General features: G+C 39.7%; 1 protein-coding gene across 2 annotated transcripts in view; it reads right to left on the minus strand.

The window, feature by feature from the left end:
- Positions 1 to 15,450, minus strand: part of LOC124875514 (cGMP-dependent protein kinase 1-like) — a 92,424-nt gene that overhangs the window by 16,737 nt on the left and 60,237 nt on the right. For both annotated transcript variants that reach the window (XM_047377727.1, XM_047377729.1), the window contains exon 4: positions 3,117 to 3,230. In XM_047377727.1, coding sequence (XP_047233683.1) covers positions 3,117 to 3,230 — 114 coding nt within the window. The remainder of the gene's footprint in view (positions 1 to 3,116; positions 3,231 to 15,450) is intronic.

Genomic DNA, 15,450 nt, shown 5'->3' on the forward strand with positions numbered 1-15,450 from the left:
GGAATGTTTCCAGAAACTAGGATCAGTTTGTTACACATGCAGTCTCACTCTGATGCTATAACTCTTTTGCTTTACACTGAGGTTACAGAGTGATGCATCACTCTCAGAGATCATCTTTGGTTGGGTTCAGATGTTTTCTTTCTGCGATCTGAGTTAAACTGCCGGACCTGGTCTGAAACAGCCTAAATCACCACAAAAACCTGTCTGTAACAGAGAGGATCAAGTCTCTCTGAGGGCTCTGCTCCATGTGGAGACATTATGGATTCACAGCGATGCAGGTTCAATTACACGGACAACCAGAACAGGTGGACAGGAAATAACTATGACTGAAACAGGACAGAATCTTCTTCCTCCAGAGGAATCTGGGAAAGTTTGAGTTTGTGGCATAGAATCTCTGAGGGAAACACAAATCACAAAAACCTGACTGAACAAGACAGAAGAAAAGGAAAGATGTAAAGACGTGGAAGTGGAATCAAAGAACAGGACAGAGAAAACAGAACAAAATAAAAGGTGACAGAATAATTTAAATGGAGTGAATGGAGCAAAAAAACTGATGGTGACATAGACAATCAAGGAAATAAATTAATGTACTTAAAAATGGAGACCAAAAATAAGATATCACATGGATCATGGGATGATAAAGTTTGTAAAGCAAAGAGAATGATCACAAGCCCAAAAAGGGATAAATGAGAAGAAAAGAATAAAAGGAAAATAATTAGCTTGAAATAGGAAAACAAGCTGTTTATCAAAAGTTAAACCTGCAGACAAACCCAAGGATAAAAACAACTCCAGGCTCAGTAACTAAAGGAAAGTCCTCACAAACGTATAGAAATGATCCAAAACTTATTTTATCCCATAATCCTCAACAGGTCCAATGACAGACCTGGCTGCCATGGTTACAAGGCATCCACCTAAAGTAACTCTATGCGTTACATTAACGCTCAGCTTGGACTCCTGCTTTACTTGCACTGCCATACTTGCACAATGATCACCTGCACTGTTGTACTGCTCTTGCATCTTATACTGCTCTATACTTACTCTCACTCACTTAAAACTGTGCACATATATTTATATTATATTGTAGATATGTTTATACTGTTTAATTTGTATTGTATTGCACCGACTACGCCAAAACAAATTCCTTGTATGTCCAAAAACGTACTTGGCAATAAAGCTTTTCTGATTCTGATTCTGATTCTGATTCTGAAGTTGCCGGCAGTTACTGTGGAGACGCAGGAACTCAGAAACTTCCTGCACTTTAATGATGTTTGTGTGAAGGAGGCTCTGCCGTTTTTTGCAGAACACCAACACGATTATTTCCATCAGCCACAGCAGTGAGGATGGGTTTCTGTATCACTGTCACTGCGAGGCCTCCAGCCTGCAGGGCAGGGAGTGAATAACTACATTCAGAGGTTAAGTGAGTATGTCTCTCTGTGTGTGTGTGTGTGTGTGGGGGGGGTCCAGAAGGCAGAACATTCATGTGTGGAGCCCAAACTGTGTCTCTGTTTTTATGGGAATGTAAGCGAATGTGAGGGAGAGAAGCTCTGCTCGGTTATAAATAAACTCTGCATGGATATATGGGCGTTATGTGAGGAGGTTTCTGTGGATAAAAGTTCAAATCCACATTTCATGCTAAACAATTAAAATTATTATCTGAGAGCCAAATAGAAATACTTCATAACTGGAACCTGAAAACAACAGTGAAAAGTTAAAACAAGTAACGAAACATCGGACTGACACAATTTTTTGTTTGTTTAGAACTTTTAGAACCTTCTGGTTTTAAAACTGAGTAAGTGTTTTAGAAACACTTACTCATTTACTGATTTTGTTTATGTTTATTACTATTTACATCCTTTGGAAAACCATTTCAGGTGACCACCTCACGAAGCTCATGGAGAAAATGCCAAGAGAGCAAAGCAGTAATCAAAGCAAAGGTGGTTGTTTTGAAGAGTCTAAAATATAAAAATGTTTAGAGTTATTCACACTTTTTGTTTACTATATAATTCCATGTGTGTTCATTCATAGTTTTGTTGCCTTTAGTTAGAATCTACAATGTAAATAGTCATGAAAATAAAGAGATCCTTTAAATGAAAAAGTGTATCTAAAACTTTTGACTGGTAGTGTTTGAGTTTGAGTCTGTGTTTAAGAGCAATGACATTTTATAATAAAACTGCAGATTTAGGGGTGCGTTTTAGAGTGAAACAGAGCAGATTAAATGCAGCGGGCTCAATATGTTAATGTGAGAAACAAGCAGAAAGCTTCTGTAAATGCAAACAAATCATGTGGAACCCAGCCCTGTTGCCAAGATACGCACAGGTGCCAAAACGGGTTGGCTGGACCAGACGGTGTTGCCTGGCAACAGCTGCTTAGCGATCGTTCCACCAGGAAGAGCTGACAGGAAGTTGGACGTGCACACTTAGACACACAGTGCCATCGGATGGTGTTCAGCCATTCTCCAGCTGAACTCAGATCAGCTCCCTCTGGATGTCCCACTCCTCCTGCTCTACAAATCCCAGCAGAGAAGCTGATTCCAGCAGAAGTATTCAGTTTCATTGGTTAAAGTCCAACTAGGTAAATGCTGCCAACACACTCAGAGTCTCAAACAGCTTCAAGGGATTTACACCTTATCATGAAGAAAATTCAACCAAACTCTCACTACAGGAACCCTGCCATCTGCTCTTTCGTTAGACAGTCTGAGGCTAATGCTACAAACTGGAATCATTTAGAAGTTACAAATGTAACTTCAAATTTAAGCTTGCAAGGCTGGAAGGAGAGATGTCTGTTATTTCAGTTTGACCTCCTGTAGAGATGTTGATGATTTCCCACCAAACATCTCATTTAGTCAGTGGGAGTAAACTGTCTGCTGGTTTCAGCACAACAGGAAAAGAACACCAGGAGATCATTTCCATTTCAGATTATGTTTCTTTTCCCCTGTTTATGGTTTTACTACATGATTAAAATCTGATCAGGTGCTTCTGCTTCTACATTATCTCCTTACTGATTTTCTCGCTGAGGTGAGAAGAAGAAAAGCAAAGAGAACTGAGGGCTGGATCAGGAGGTTTTCACAATGTTGTTCCTGCTGATCCTAGCTGGGGGATCCATAACAGCATACTCACTCCTGACTGTAGCAGTCCGGGTGCAGTTGTAGAGGATAGCAAGCTCTCCAAAAACTTTCCCTGGTCCCATCGTGCACAGCTTCATCCCCTCTTTGGTCACCTCCACCTTCCCGTCTGGGTCAGAAACAAAGAACACAAATTGTCAAACATCTCAGTTCAGGTGCATCGTGGGAAATGTAGGCTCTGGTATTTTAAGTCAGAATTTGGAAACTTTCCCAAGAGTTAAGTGAGGTAATCCGAGTTGATGTTCTAAGTAAAACTAGAAAATAAAAACTACAGCCAGCTGCAGGTTGAAAGATTAAACACAGCATTTATTATTAAATCCTAACTCAGAGTCAATACACCAACAAGAATTACTCATGACAACATGTTCAGAACCAGACAATTTACACTACCAAAGAAAAAAACATAAAGCATTTTATTTGTACCCAAATAATTGATGGCAAACCTTCAATTCCATGTTGGAATTCCAATTTCTGTGCAGGATGATGCTGATTTTCAGATATGGAATCTCCAAAATCACACATGATTGTATGATAAAAACACATTCAAGCTTCAAAGGAAATGTGAACACCTGATTCTATATCACCATCTCTCTCTGTCTCTCTCTCTCTCTCTCTCTCTATCTGTGTGTGTGTTTGTGTGCAATTATTACTTTTTTACCTTCTGCAAAAAACAAAACTGCTTCAGAAGTGCTTTATTTTCTGAAACCACACATACACACACGCGCCCACAGACCACTTGGCGCTTGAATAAAACAGAAAAGCAAAATTTAACATCAAAGAGTGTCAAAGAGTGTTCTCTAACATTACGACAGAGACGGAATGGAAATATTTCATCCTGCAGAACCACAGGACACTTCCCATGTATCTCATCAATAAAGTTCATTTTCTTTCCTTTTCACTGAAAATTTTTTCCTTATTTTAAACGGACTCTATCTATTGTCTACTACTTATCCAAGATTGGGTTACAGGATATCAGGTTCGGGACAGCGAATCAGACACTCCTTTACCTATTTACACTCTCCAGATTTTTATGGCCTACAGGTCTAGATTTAGATTTAGATTTAGATTTAGTAGAGCACGCTCTCATCCTGGCTGCTTCACACACAAAACCGCTCTATTGAATGTTGACAGTCATTGCCTTAAGAAACCAGCAACACCCCCTCATCTGCAAAAAGCAGATGAGACCCTGAGGGTCCCAGACAAGACACCCACCTCTTCATAACAAAAACGGGTCAGAGACAAGAGATAGCCCTGATGGAGTTCTACCACTAGAGCAGGAGAGCAAGCTCAATTCCATGTTAAGAATGTGAATACAAGTCTTAGTTTCGTTATACAAGGACTTTAGACCTTTTAAAATTATCTAAAGCACAACAGACACTGATCAGAATCGATCAGGTGTGTGATCGATCCCAATCGATCGGTCAGGTGTGTGATTCCTTGACAGGAATCATACTCCTGACCAACTGATACCTGACTGCTGTTTCAGGACTCCCTATAGCCACTCAGGGCATACAAATTTTTTTTCTTTAGCTTAACAGCTTCCATCACTGCAACTGGAGAGTTGATCTGTTTGGAATGCTCTCTAGCTTGAAGCTAAGTTATCAAAAATATTAGCTTCATCTAAACCTTTCACTTGTATACTATAATACTCTAGACTTGAAACCTGCCTCAGAGTTCATCTGCTGAGCTGTCTTTCTCTCCTAGATGAAGCCACTAAAGGAGCTATAACGATTAATGTTTAATTTTTCTTTCCTATAGAAAGTACTCCTGGATCAGTGCTTCTGTGTTCTTTTCCTGTCTCTGCTCTGTTCTCTCAAACCCCCAGTCGGTCGTGGCTGATGGGGGTTTGAGCCTGGTTCTGCTGGAGGTTTCTTCCTGTTAAAAGGGAGTTTTCCTTTCCACCACTGTTGCTACATGTGTAACGGGGTTTTATTTTAACATCACTATTGATGTGAAGTTTGTCAAAATTGGTTTATTTATTCTTCAAATTCATTTTATTTAATCAACAACTTATTTTTTTCCTAACTTTTATTGCTATATACATTTTTTATGTTGTCAGTTGTTGGTTACCATAGCAACCAGTAACAGTCAGCTCTTCCCCTTTTTCTGTTGCTGTGGTATGTATTAGGATCAGCTCTGTGTTTTCTTAACAAATATGATTTTTTAACATATATTTTAGATCAATTTAATTATATACATTTTTTCATATTTGATTTTGCCATATTTTGTAAATTCAATTCAGTCAGTCAGTCATTTTCTACCACTTATTCCATAGTGGGTCACGGGGGAGCTGGTGCCTATCTCCAGCAGTCTATGGGAGAGAGGCAGGGTACACCCTGAACTGGTCGCCAGTCCATCACAGGGCAACACACAAACAACCACGCACACACTCATTCATACACCTAAGGGCAATTTAGAGTTACCAATTAACCTAACAGGCATGTCTTTGGACCATGGGAGGAAGCCAGAGTACCTGGTGAGAACCCACGCATGCACGGGGAGAACATGCAAACTCCATGCAGAAAGACCCCAGGCTGGGAATTGAACCCAGGAACTTCTTGCTGCAAGGCAACAGTTATGCCAACTGCGCCACTGTGCAGCCCTAAAGTCAATTCAATTCAATTCAAAAATACTTTATTAATTAATTAATTTATCTTTATTAAATGTTTTAAATTGTTATTGTAATTCATGTTGTGTATTTCAGCTGTGTTTAATGTTACAACTGCTAACTGTTTTATCAACTGTTCATTTGATTACTCAGTAGTTTGTCTAGAGTTATTTATTATATTTTATTTAATGTATTGGGGCAGAAGCTGCTGGAGCTGCTAACCACCAACTTGTTTATTTGTCTCTTGTTAGGTATGTTTTACTTTTTGATACAAAGTAACAATTCAGTTGCCAATTGTACGATAGTCTTTGAATGTAAAATATTTGTGTGTACTCTGTTTCTTTTACCACAATATATATATTCATTGCTAACTGTGTTAAATATAATGTAGAAAATCGATATAAATTTATGTTAAAACCACTATACAATCACAGTCAGCTCTGCCCCTTTTTCTGTTGCTGTCTGTTACTGTGGGGCAGAAGCTGCTGGAGCTGCTAACCACCAACTTGTTTATTTGTCTCTTGTTAGAATAAATACAGAGAACCAGAATGTGTCTGTCGTGAAGTCAACCTGCTGAATCAGAACGAACAAGATGGGTTACACATGCATGCTCAGTATGAGGGATTGCTGCAAAGTCAATGCAAGCAGCTGTCCACTGTCTCTACATGCTCATCCAGGTGGAGTGAATGCTGCAAGTCTCTGACTCGATGCAATCTGCTGGGTTTCCTTAGATAGAAAAACGTTTAACCAATTTGAATAATAAACTGAATCTGACTGCACTGTTTGATAGTTAGGATTAATTGAAATGTATGTTTCTAGAAATCTGTATGATTTGATTAAATTGACTTTGTAAAGTGGCTTGAGACGACATGTGTTGTGAATTGGCACTATATAAATAAAACTGAATTGAATTTAAACTAAATCTGTATTGAAAGCTTTTATGTCTTTGTTGGTCTTGTACTAAATATTTAGGCTAGAGGGGATGTTTTCCTCTCTAACCTAGACAGTCAGCCCAGAGTTTTCCTGTCTGTGTGTCACTTTTTTCATATTTTGGAAATGTCAGAAGGTGTTTGGCATTTGGACTCAGATGTTTCTGGTTGACATTGATGAAGACAGATTATTACAGCTGGGAATAGAAATGTCAGAGCAACAAAAACACACCTGCTGCATATGGTCACGTGTACGCAGAAGCTGTTGTGCTGTCCTCAGATATTAAACTTTCCAGCAGATGCAATCAATAAATCAAACTGCCAAATAATCAGTTGAACATCTCACCGCAGATCAATACACTTACTTACTGGTAGGTGAAGAAGCAGAGTTAAAATAGAGAAATAACTAAACAAAACCTGTGAACCAAATAAAAGCATTTGTTTCCAGACAAAAACAAGCAAATTACCTAAACTTATACCCAGTGTGTTGTTTCTCAGGCAAAATCAACCTGATTTTGCCTGAGAAACAACATGCTGTGTTCCTTTGTTAGAACACACATGTTCCATTTAGGTTGAGGGTGAGTCTCTGCCTCATGCAGAAGAGTTCTAGTATCCTGGTGTTCCTGATTGATGGCAGAATGAAGCAGGAGATGAAAAGATGGATATGGTTTCATCTGCAATAACAAGGGTGTTGCGCTAGTCTATCATGTTCTATCATCTATTATCAAGAACGAGCTGAGCTGGAAGGTGAAGTTCTGGGTTTACTGCTCCATTTACATTTCAACCCTCACCCTTGTTCCTGAGAAATGGGTTATAACTTGAGGAATCAGATTCATGACACAAGCAGCAGAAATAAACTTCCTCTGTAATGAAGTCTGACTCTGCCTTAGAAAAAAGGAGAGGAGCTTAAATGGTGACTGCTTTTTCACTTTAAAAGCAGTCAGCTGGGATGGTTAATGTGTTCAGGATTCTTCCAGGGAGTTTTTTCTAGGCATGGCTCACTGAAGGACACCCCAGTGCAAACCCAGATTGTAAACCCCATTTGTCCTTAGGTGTTTCTCTGGAAACACCTTGGAATCTGCTAGTGGGAGGAGCTTCATCAGACAGAGGGATATCTGGGTTACAGGTCCAGGGATTCCTGAACCTGTAACCTATGTGACCCTTTCACAAATAAGTTGAAGGTGACAGACTGATGACTCAAAAAGGGGGTATAAATGGATCTTTAAACCTTTCTTAGTTTTTGCATCATCTTTGTAAATTTTTACCAGCATTTGGTCTTAATCTGCAATCAGGGTTTGGGTATTTTGTGTATTATATCACAGCTAAAACTCCTGAAGTCAATTTCAGCAGGAAACGTTACAAAAAGGGGAATTAATCTTCACAACTGAAGTTCTGGTAACTTCCTCTTTTAAATATTTTGAGTTTCTAACTTCAGCAACATGGATAACTGTAAGGTAATAAAGATTAAAGGAAATAACATGTCAGGAAGTAAAAACCCTTTTGTCACAGAATTTAGGGTTGAAGTTCTTAATTTTACAGGAAATATCTCTTAACACTGGTGGCTTGGGCTTCAGTTGTACTGTGTTGTAATTATGAATATGAATATATTATTTAATATTTAATATTAATACTTTCATATTTTATTAAATAATATTTCGGTCTGTTAAGGGTTGTCCTGTAAATACAAGCCCAATAAGGCGGTGGTATTAGGACAAAATTGAAAGGGATGAGCAAAGCTCTGACATTATTGTACAACAAAACTCTGCACACACGGAATGAATTCACACAATTTCTTAAAATACAAGAATTTATTAACAAAAATAAATCAAGTCAAAGTCAAACATATTTCAATCAACAAACTCTTTACTATGCTAAAACCACCCAACTAAACTACCAAGCAGAATTAAAGAATAGGGAAGACTAATGGGCTATGTACAATATAAACAAGTTGATTAAAGATGATTGAGAACCATGACCGAAAAGAATGATGCAACATTACCATGCAATGTTTATGTTTGAGAACCAAGGTGGAAAACCAAGGTGGAAAACCATCTTGAAGAATCTGGAAATTAAGTTAATTAGTCTTGGAACTAACTTAAGCAATAATTGGTATTCCTTTAAACAACCATTCACAATGCAAGATCAGATAAAATATTATTTTAATACAATAATATTTTAAGAATGATTTGCTGAATAAAACCAACCTTCTGGATGACCAATTCTCAACAGTGTTTAATTAGCTGCCTTTATTTATTAAAATAATATTTAAAGAAATATTATTTTGAATAAGAACCAAATCTTTCTGGAGAAATGGGCTTAATGGTGTTTACTTAGTTTTCAAGTTTGGTATACTAGATCGAAAACTAACAACCTTTTCGGTAAATGATGTTAGCAGGCAAACACGTGTTCTTAGCTGTTAGCGGTTGAAGCTAACTAAAGAAGCTTATAGCTTATCATCAGAATCAAACACATACCTTTAAAATACCATTAATAAAATGGTTAAAATGCATAAGCACGGACGGCACGTTATGGTCGATCTTCTGTGTTTAAAATCACACTTTAAATAAAGTTTGTCTCAACCTTAAAAAAAAACACAAACACAGAACACAAACTGAGCACGTGTGCTGAGCAGATAATCTGCTAGTGCTAAGATAGCAGTTTTCAACATAAACAAAACCAAACGTCATTAAACAAAAAATGTTTACATTATTTCATTCTAAACTACTTTTCTCAAACACGACCAAAACACAACCTCTTACGTGAACCGTGGTGAGGAAAAGTTGTGTGGGCGACGAAGTTGAAGGAAGCATCCATAGCGAACAAAGGGTTAACTGCAGCTAACCTCCATAGCTGCGGGGTGGGGCGGCTCGTTCTGTCTTCCGGCCGAACTGCACGTTGCAGCTGTAACCACAGTGATGCGGTCCCGTTGTCCTTCCTTGAGACTGGGAAAGGGAAAACTGCTCCACTTGGCGTCGTAGAGACAGGGTCTCTGTTGGGAACTCTCTGGAACACAGTTTGCTTCTGTAGATCTCAGAGAAAAAATCAGGCAACGCTTGTACCTTAATTAGCCCCGTTCATGAATGAATACCGGATACACAAACAACAATTAATTCCTACTTAACTTAATGCATATGATCGCGTGATCATATGACAGTCTTGGATCCAGTTTGAAGAGTTATGTCTGTTTGCCTGCAAAGAGACATCAGCGCGCTGTGTCCCTCCATCCAGTTCCGTTGGTGACCCGCTATGAAAGAGGTCAGTTTGTTGCAAAAGCGGGGTTTTTATTCGGACAGTGACGTCACGGGAAGTCCGCTGTTACCCCTGTTTCTGCCTGTGCTGGAAGTAGGTTAATGCGATTTATTTTGAAAGATCCAGAAACGTTCTTATCATGTTGTACCCATGGCTGTGGTCCCAACAGCTGTCAGTGAATTCCACCGTTCTGCCGCAACAAAAATGTAAGGTCTGGTTGTTTGTGTTGCTGCAGAAGAGCTGCAGCAGATTCCCACTCTCTAACAACAGATTCAGTTGAGGTTCAAATGTGATGCTTCCTGAAGCTCGTTGCAGGAGACAAGTATCAAATATTCAAAGTGTTTTACCTAGTAGGAGTAGAACTTTAAATCAGCAAAGGTTAGAGGATTTTTTTATGAGAAATTATCAACTTGGCACGCACACACACATACACTCAAACACACACACACAAACAAACCAAAACACACACAGAACACAATAAATAACCCTGCTCTGTCTCTAACACACACAGCAGATGGAGACAATCGTTTTATTTAACAGGATAAACACACACAGGATGTGTTGCTGTAATCCCAGGCTGTAATGATCATTGCACCAAAAAAGACACACACACACAGACATACAGGTCCTTCTCAAAATATTAGCATATTGTGATAAAGTTCATTATTTTCCATAATGTCATGATGAAAATTTAACATTCATATATTTTAGATTCATTGCACACTAACTGAAAAAGTTTAGGTCTTTTATTGTCTTAATACGGATGATTGTGGCATACAGCTCATAAAAACCCAAAATTCCTATCTCACAAGATTAGCATATTTCATCCGACCAATAAAAGAAAAGTGTTTTTAAAACAAAAAACGTCAACTTTCAAATAATCATGTACAGTTATGCACTCAATACTTGGTCGGGAATCCTTTTGCAGAAATGACTGCTTCAATGCGGCGTGGCATGGAGGCAATCAGCCTGTGGCACTGCTGAGGTCTTATGGAGGCCCAGGATGCTTCGATAGCGGCCTTTAGCTCATCCAGAGTGTTGGGTCTTGAGTCTCTCAACGTTCTCTTCACAATATCCCACAGATTCTCAGTGGGGTTCAGGTCAGGAGAGTTGGCAGGCCAATTGAGCACAGTGATACCATGGTCAGTAAACCATTTACCAGTGGTTTTGGCACTGTGAGCAGGTGCCATGTCGTGCTGAAAAATGAAATCTTCATCTCCATAAAGCTTTTCAGCAGATGGAAGCATGAAGTGCTCCAAAATCTCCTGATAGCTAGCTGCATTGACCCTGCCCTTGATAAAACACAGTGGACCAACACCAGCAGCTGACACGGCACCCCCGACCATCACTGACTGTGGGTACTTGACACTGGACTTCTGGCATTTTGGCATTTCCTTCTCCCCAATCTTCCTCCAGACTCTGGCACCTTGATTTCCGAATGACATGCAGAATTTGCTTTCATCCGAAAAAAGTACTTTGGACCACTGAGCAACAGTCCAGTGCTGCTTCTCTGTAGCCCAGGTCAGGCGCTTCTGCCACTGTTTCTGGTTCAAAAGTGGCTTGACCTGGGGAATGTGGCACCTGTAGCCCATTTCCTGCACACGCCTGTGCACGGTGGCTCTGGATGTTTCTACTCCAGACTCAGTCCACTGCTTCCGCAGGTCCCCCAAGGTCTGGAATCGGCCCTTCTCCACAATCTTCCTCAGGGTCCGGTCACCTCTTCTCGTTGTGCAGCGTTTTCTGCCACACGTTTTCCTTCCCACAGACTTCCCACTGAGGTGCCTTGATACAGCACTCTGGGAACAGCCTATTCGTTCAGAAATTTCTTTCTGTGTCTTACCCTCTTGCTTGAGGGTGTCAATAGTGGCCTTCTGGACAGCAGTCAGGTCGGCAGTCTTACCCATGATTGGGGTTTTGAGTGATGAACCAGGCTGGGAGTTTTAAAGGCCTCAGGAATCTTTTGCAGGTGTTTAGAGTTATCTCGTTGATTCAGATGATTAGGTTCTTAGCTCGTTTAGAGACCCTTTTAATGATATGCTAATTTTGTGAGATAGGAATTTTGGGTTTTCATGAGCTGTATGCCAAAATCATCCGTATTAAGACAATAAAAGACCTGAAATATTTCAGTTAGTGTGCAATGAATCTAAAATATATGAATGTTAAATCTTCATCATTACATTATGGAAAATAATGAACTTTATCACAATATGCTAATATTTTGAGAAGGACCTGTATTTGGTCTTTAGTGTTCACTAAGACAAGTGTGGACACATGTTTCACTTCAGCCTGGCAGAAGTCAAACTGTCGGGTGGTATTCAGGTCCTTCTCAAAATATTAGCATATTGTGATAAAGTTCATTATTTTCCATAATGTATTGATGAAAATTTAACATTCATATATTTTAGATTCATTGCACACTAACTGAAATATTTCAGGTCTTTTATTGTCTTAATACGGATGATTTTGGCATACAGCTCATGAAAACCCAAAATTCCTATCTCACAAAATTAGCATATTTCATCCGACCAATAAAAGAAAAGTGTTTTTAATACAAAAAACGTCAACCTTCAAATAATCATGTACAGTTATGCACTCAATACTTGGTCAGGAATCCTTTTGCAGAAATGACTGCTTCAATGCGGCGTGGCATGGAGGCAATCAGCCTGTGGCACTGCTGAGGTCTTATGGAGGCCCAGGAAGGCTTCGATAGCGGCCTTTAGCTCATCCAGAGTGTTGGGTCTTGAGTCTCTCAACGTTCTCTTCACAAAATCCCACAGATTCTCTATGGGGTTCAGGTCAGGAGAGTTGGCAGGCCAATTGAGCACAGTGATACCATGGTCAGTAAACCATTTACCAGTGGTTTTGGCACTGTGAGCAGGTGCCAGGTCGTGCTGAAAAATAAAATCTTCATCTCCATAAAGCTTTTCAGCAGATGGAAGCATGAAGTGCTCCAAAATCTCCTGATAGCTAGCTGCATTGACCCTGCCCATGATAAAACACAGTGGACCAACACCAGCAGCTGACACGGCACCCCAGACCATCACTGACTGTGGGTACTTGACACTGGACTTCTGGCATTTTGGCATTTCCTTCTCCCAGTCTTCCTCCAGACTCTGACACCTTGATTTCCGAATGACATGCAGAATTTGCTTTCATCCGAAAAAAGTACTTTGTACCACTGAGCAACAGTCCAGTGTTGCTTCTCTGTAGCCCAGGTCAGGCGCTTCTGCCGCTGTTTCTGGTTCAAAAGTGGCTTGACCTGGGGAATGCGGCACCTGTAGCCCATTTCCTGCACACGTCTGTGCACGGTGGCTCTGGATGTTTCTACTCCAGACTCAGTCCACTGCTTCCGCAGGTCCCCCAAGGTCTGGAATCGGCCCTTCTCCACAATCTTCCTCAGGGTCCGGTCACCTCTTCTCGTTGTGCAGCGTTTTCTGCCACACTTTTTCCTTCCCACAGACTTCCCACTGAGGTGCCTTGATACAGCACTCTGGGAACAGCCTATTCGTTCAGAAATTTCTTTCTGTGTCTTACCCTCTTGCTTGAGGGTGTCAATAGTGGCCTTCTGGACAGCAGTCAGGTCGGCAGTCTTCCCCATAATTGGGGTTTTGAGTGATGAACCAGGCTGGGAGTTTTAAAGGCCTCAGGAATCTTTTGCAGGTGTTTAGAGTTAACTCGTTGATTCAGATGATTAGGTTCATAGCTCGTTTAGAGACCCTTTTAATGATATGCTAATTTTGTGAGATAGGAATTTTGGGTTTTCATGAGCTGTATGCCAAAATCATCTGTATTAAGACAATAAAAGACCTGAAATATTTCAGTTAGTGTGCAATGAATCTAAAATATATGAATGTTAAATCTTCATCATTACATTATGGAAAATAATGAACTTTATCACAATATGCTAATATTTTGAGAAGGACCTGTATAAGAACGCAACTGAACAGAGTATTATGACCCAACTGGAAAATTGAGATGATCAGAAATAAATATAAATATAGACCTCGATGTTTTAAATGACGGAGTCGATGACAAACTGAGCATGCAGGATACTCTATCTCAAAGACCAGATCCAAACCTGTACTGCCTCTGTGGTTATGAATTCCATCCATCCATCCATCCATCCATCCATCCATCCATCCATCCATTCATCCATATTAACTCTATTATAGGTTTCCATCATCACAGTATTACAACATTCTGTAGTTGCACCCTTAAATTATGTTTAAATAGTGGTGAGGTGGTGAAAGATTTAATCATGTTTAAGCAGCTCCGGTATAACCACAATGAAAAGTTCTTGTGTGAGGACAAAGAATCAAAGGAGATTAGATGTTCACAGGTGCAACTTCGGGAGACAAACTAATCCTCAAAGAATTAGTCAACCATCCACAGGGGGGCCACAGAAGCTGAGCTGCAGGCTTTCAGTCTCTAGACATGTGTATTATAAATGTTATCAGTCCTCAGTGCTGCTCAACTTGCCTAAAACCTTCCGGAAGAAGTATTTAAATTCCGACAAGGTTCATACATTGAAATCTTCACACAGTTAGAGGTCGAACCATATATTTCTGGTGTTCTAAGGGTAAATGGAATCATCCAAATGGGTTTGATCCAAAAACCCGCTTAACAGATACACTTTTCTACTGATGACAAACACGTTTTTACCAATCCAACCAGGACTGGGATCCAGGTGATTATCAGAGTCACAGAAGCAGCTGCTCGATTCTGGCCTGATTCCTAAAACACAATCTGTTTGCTGTTCTCAAAACCCAAAACAGTACATGAATGTGTATAATCACTTGTTCATGTAGGAGCCTAAATTGCTCTCACAATGACAATTAAACACAGACAAGAGTGTGACCTCCTCCACTCATGTCTTTGTTTCTGTAAGCACTGCAAAAAAAACTCCTCAATTCAATCTGGCTGAGGCTTTAGGAGTTCATTACAGCAGCAGGAAAGCTTTCAGAGTGACGGCCGACAGCAGTGAGTAGGGAACCACTAAACGCTGCCATGAATTCATTACAAATGCTGCTTCTCGTTAGCTAAAGTGAAAATTAATTCCTGCTTTTGTTACAGGTAACAGTAGCTCTCAGTCTGAAAGAGGATCTGAACAAAGTGAAGAATTTGTTAACCTTCGGAGGCTAAATAAAGAGGATAAAAACAAACGCTTTCCTGCTGCATTACCATCTGATGCTGCTCATCATTTCTGTCAAAACAGAGGAAGAATGCAGAAACTCTGCCGCAAACTGAAATAGACTGAGGTTCTATCAAGATTCTCCTGCAAGATTAACTACTAACAAGAGAACAGATTTAGAAATAAATCTGTAAGAAATAACACAGTAACATTAAAAAGATCATCGTAATTACTCTGATGTAGTAACAGGGTAATAAGACCCATAACGGGGACTTTAATTTAAGGATATAAGGCAAATTATTTTGGAAGAAGTTTGTTTTATCTGTGTTAAATTTCAGTGAATAAAGTGCTGGTTATTGTAGTCATAACCTGACAACAGTATTCTTATCCATAATAATGAAATAAATCATAC

This window comes from Girardinichthys multiradiatus, chromosome 10 (genome assembly GCF_021462225.1).
Source record: "Girardinichthys multiradiatus isolate DD_20200921_A chromosome 10, DD_fGirMul_XY1, whole genome shotgun sequence".
Classification (NCBI taxonomy): domain Eukaryota; kingdom Metazoa; phylum Chordata; class Actinopteri; order Cyprinodontiformes; family Goodeidae; genus Girardinichthys; species Girardinichthys multiradiatus.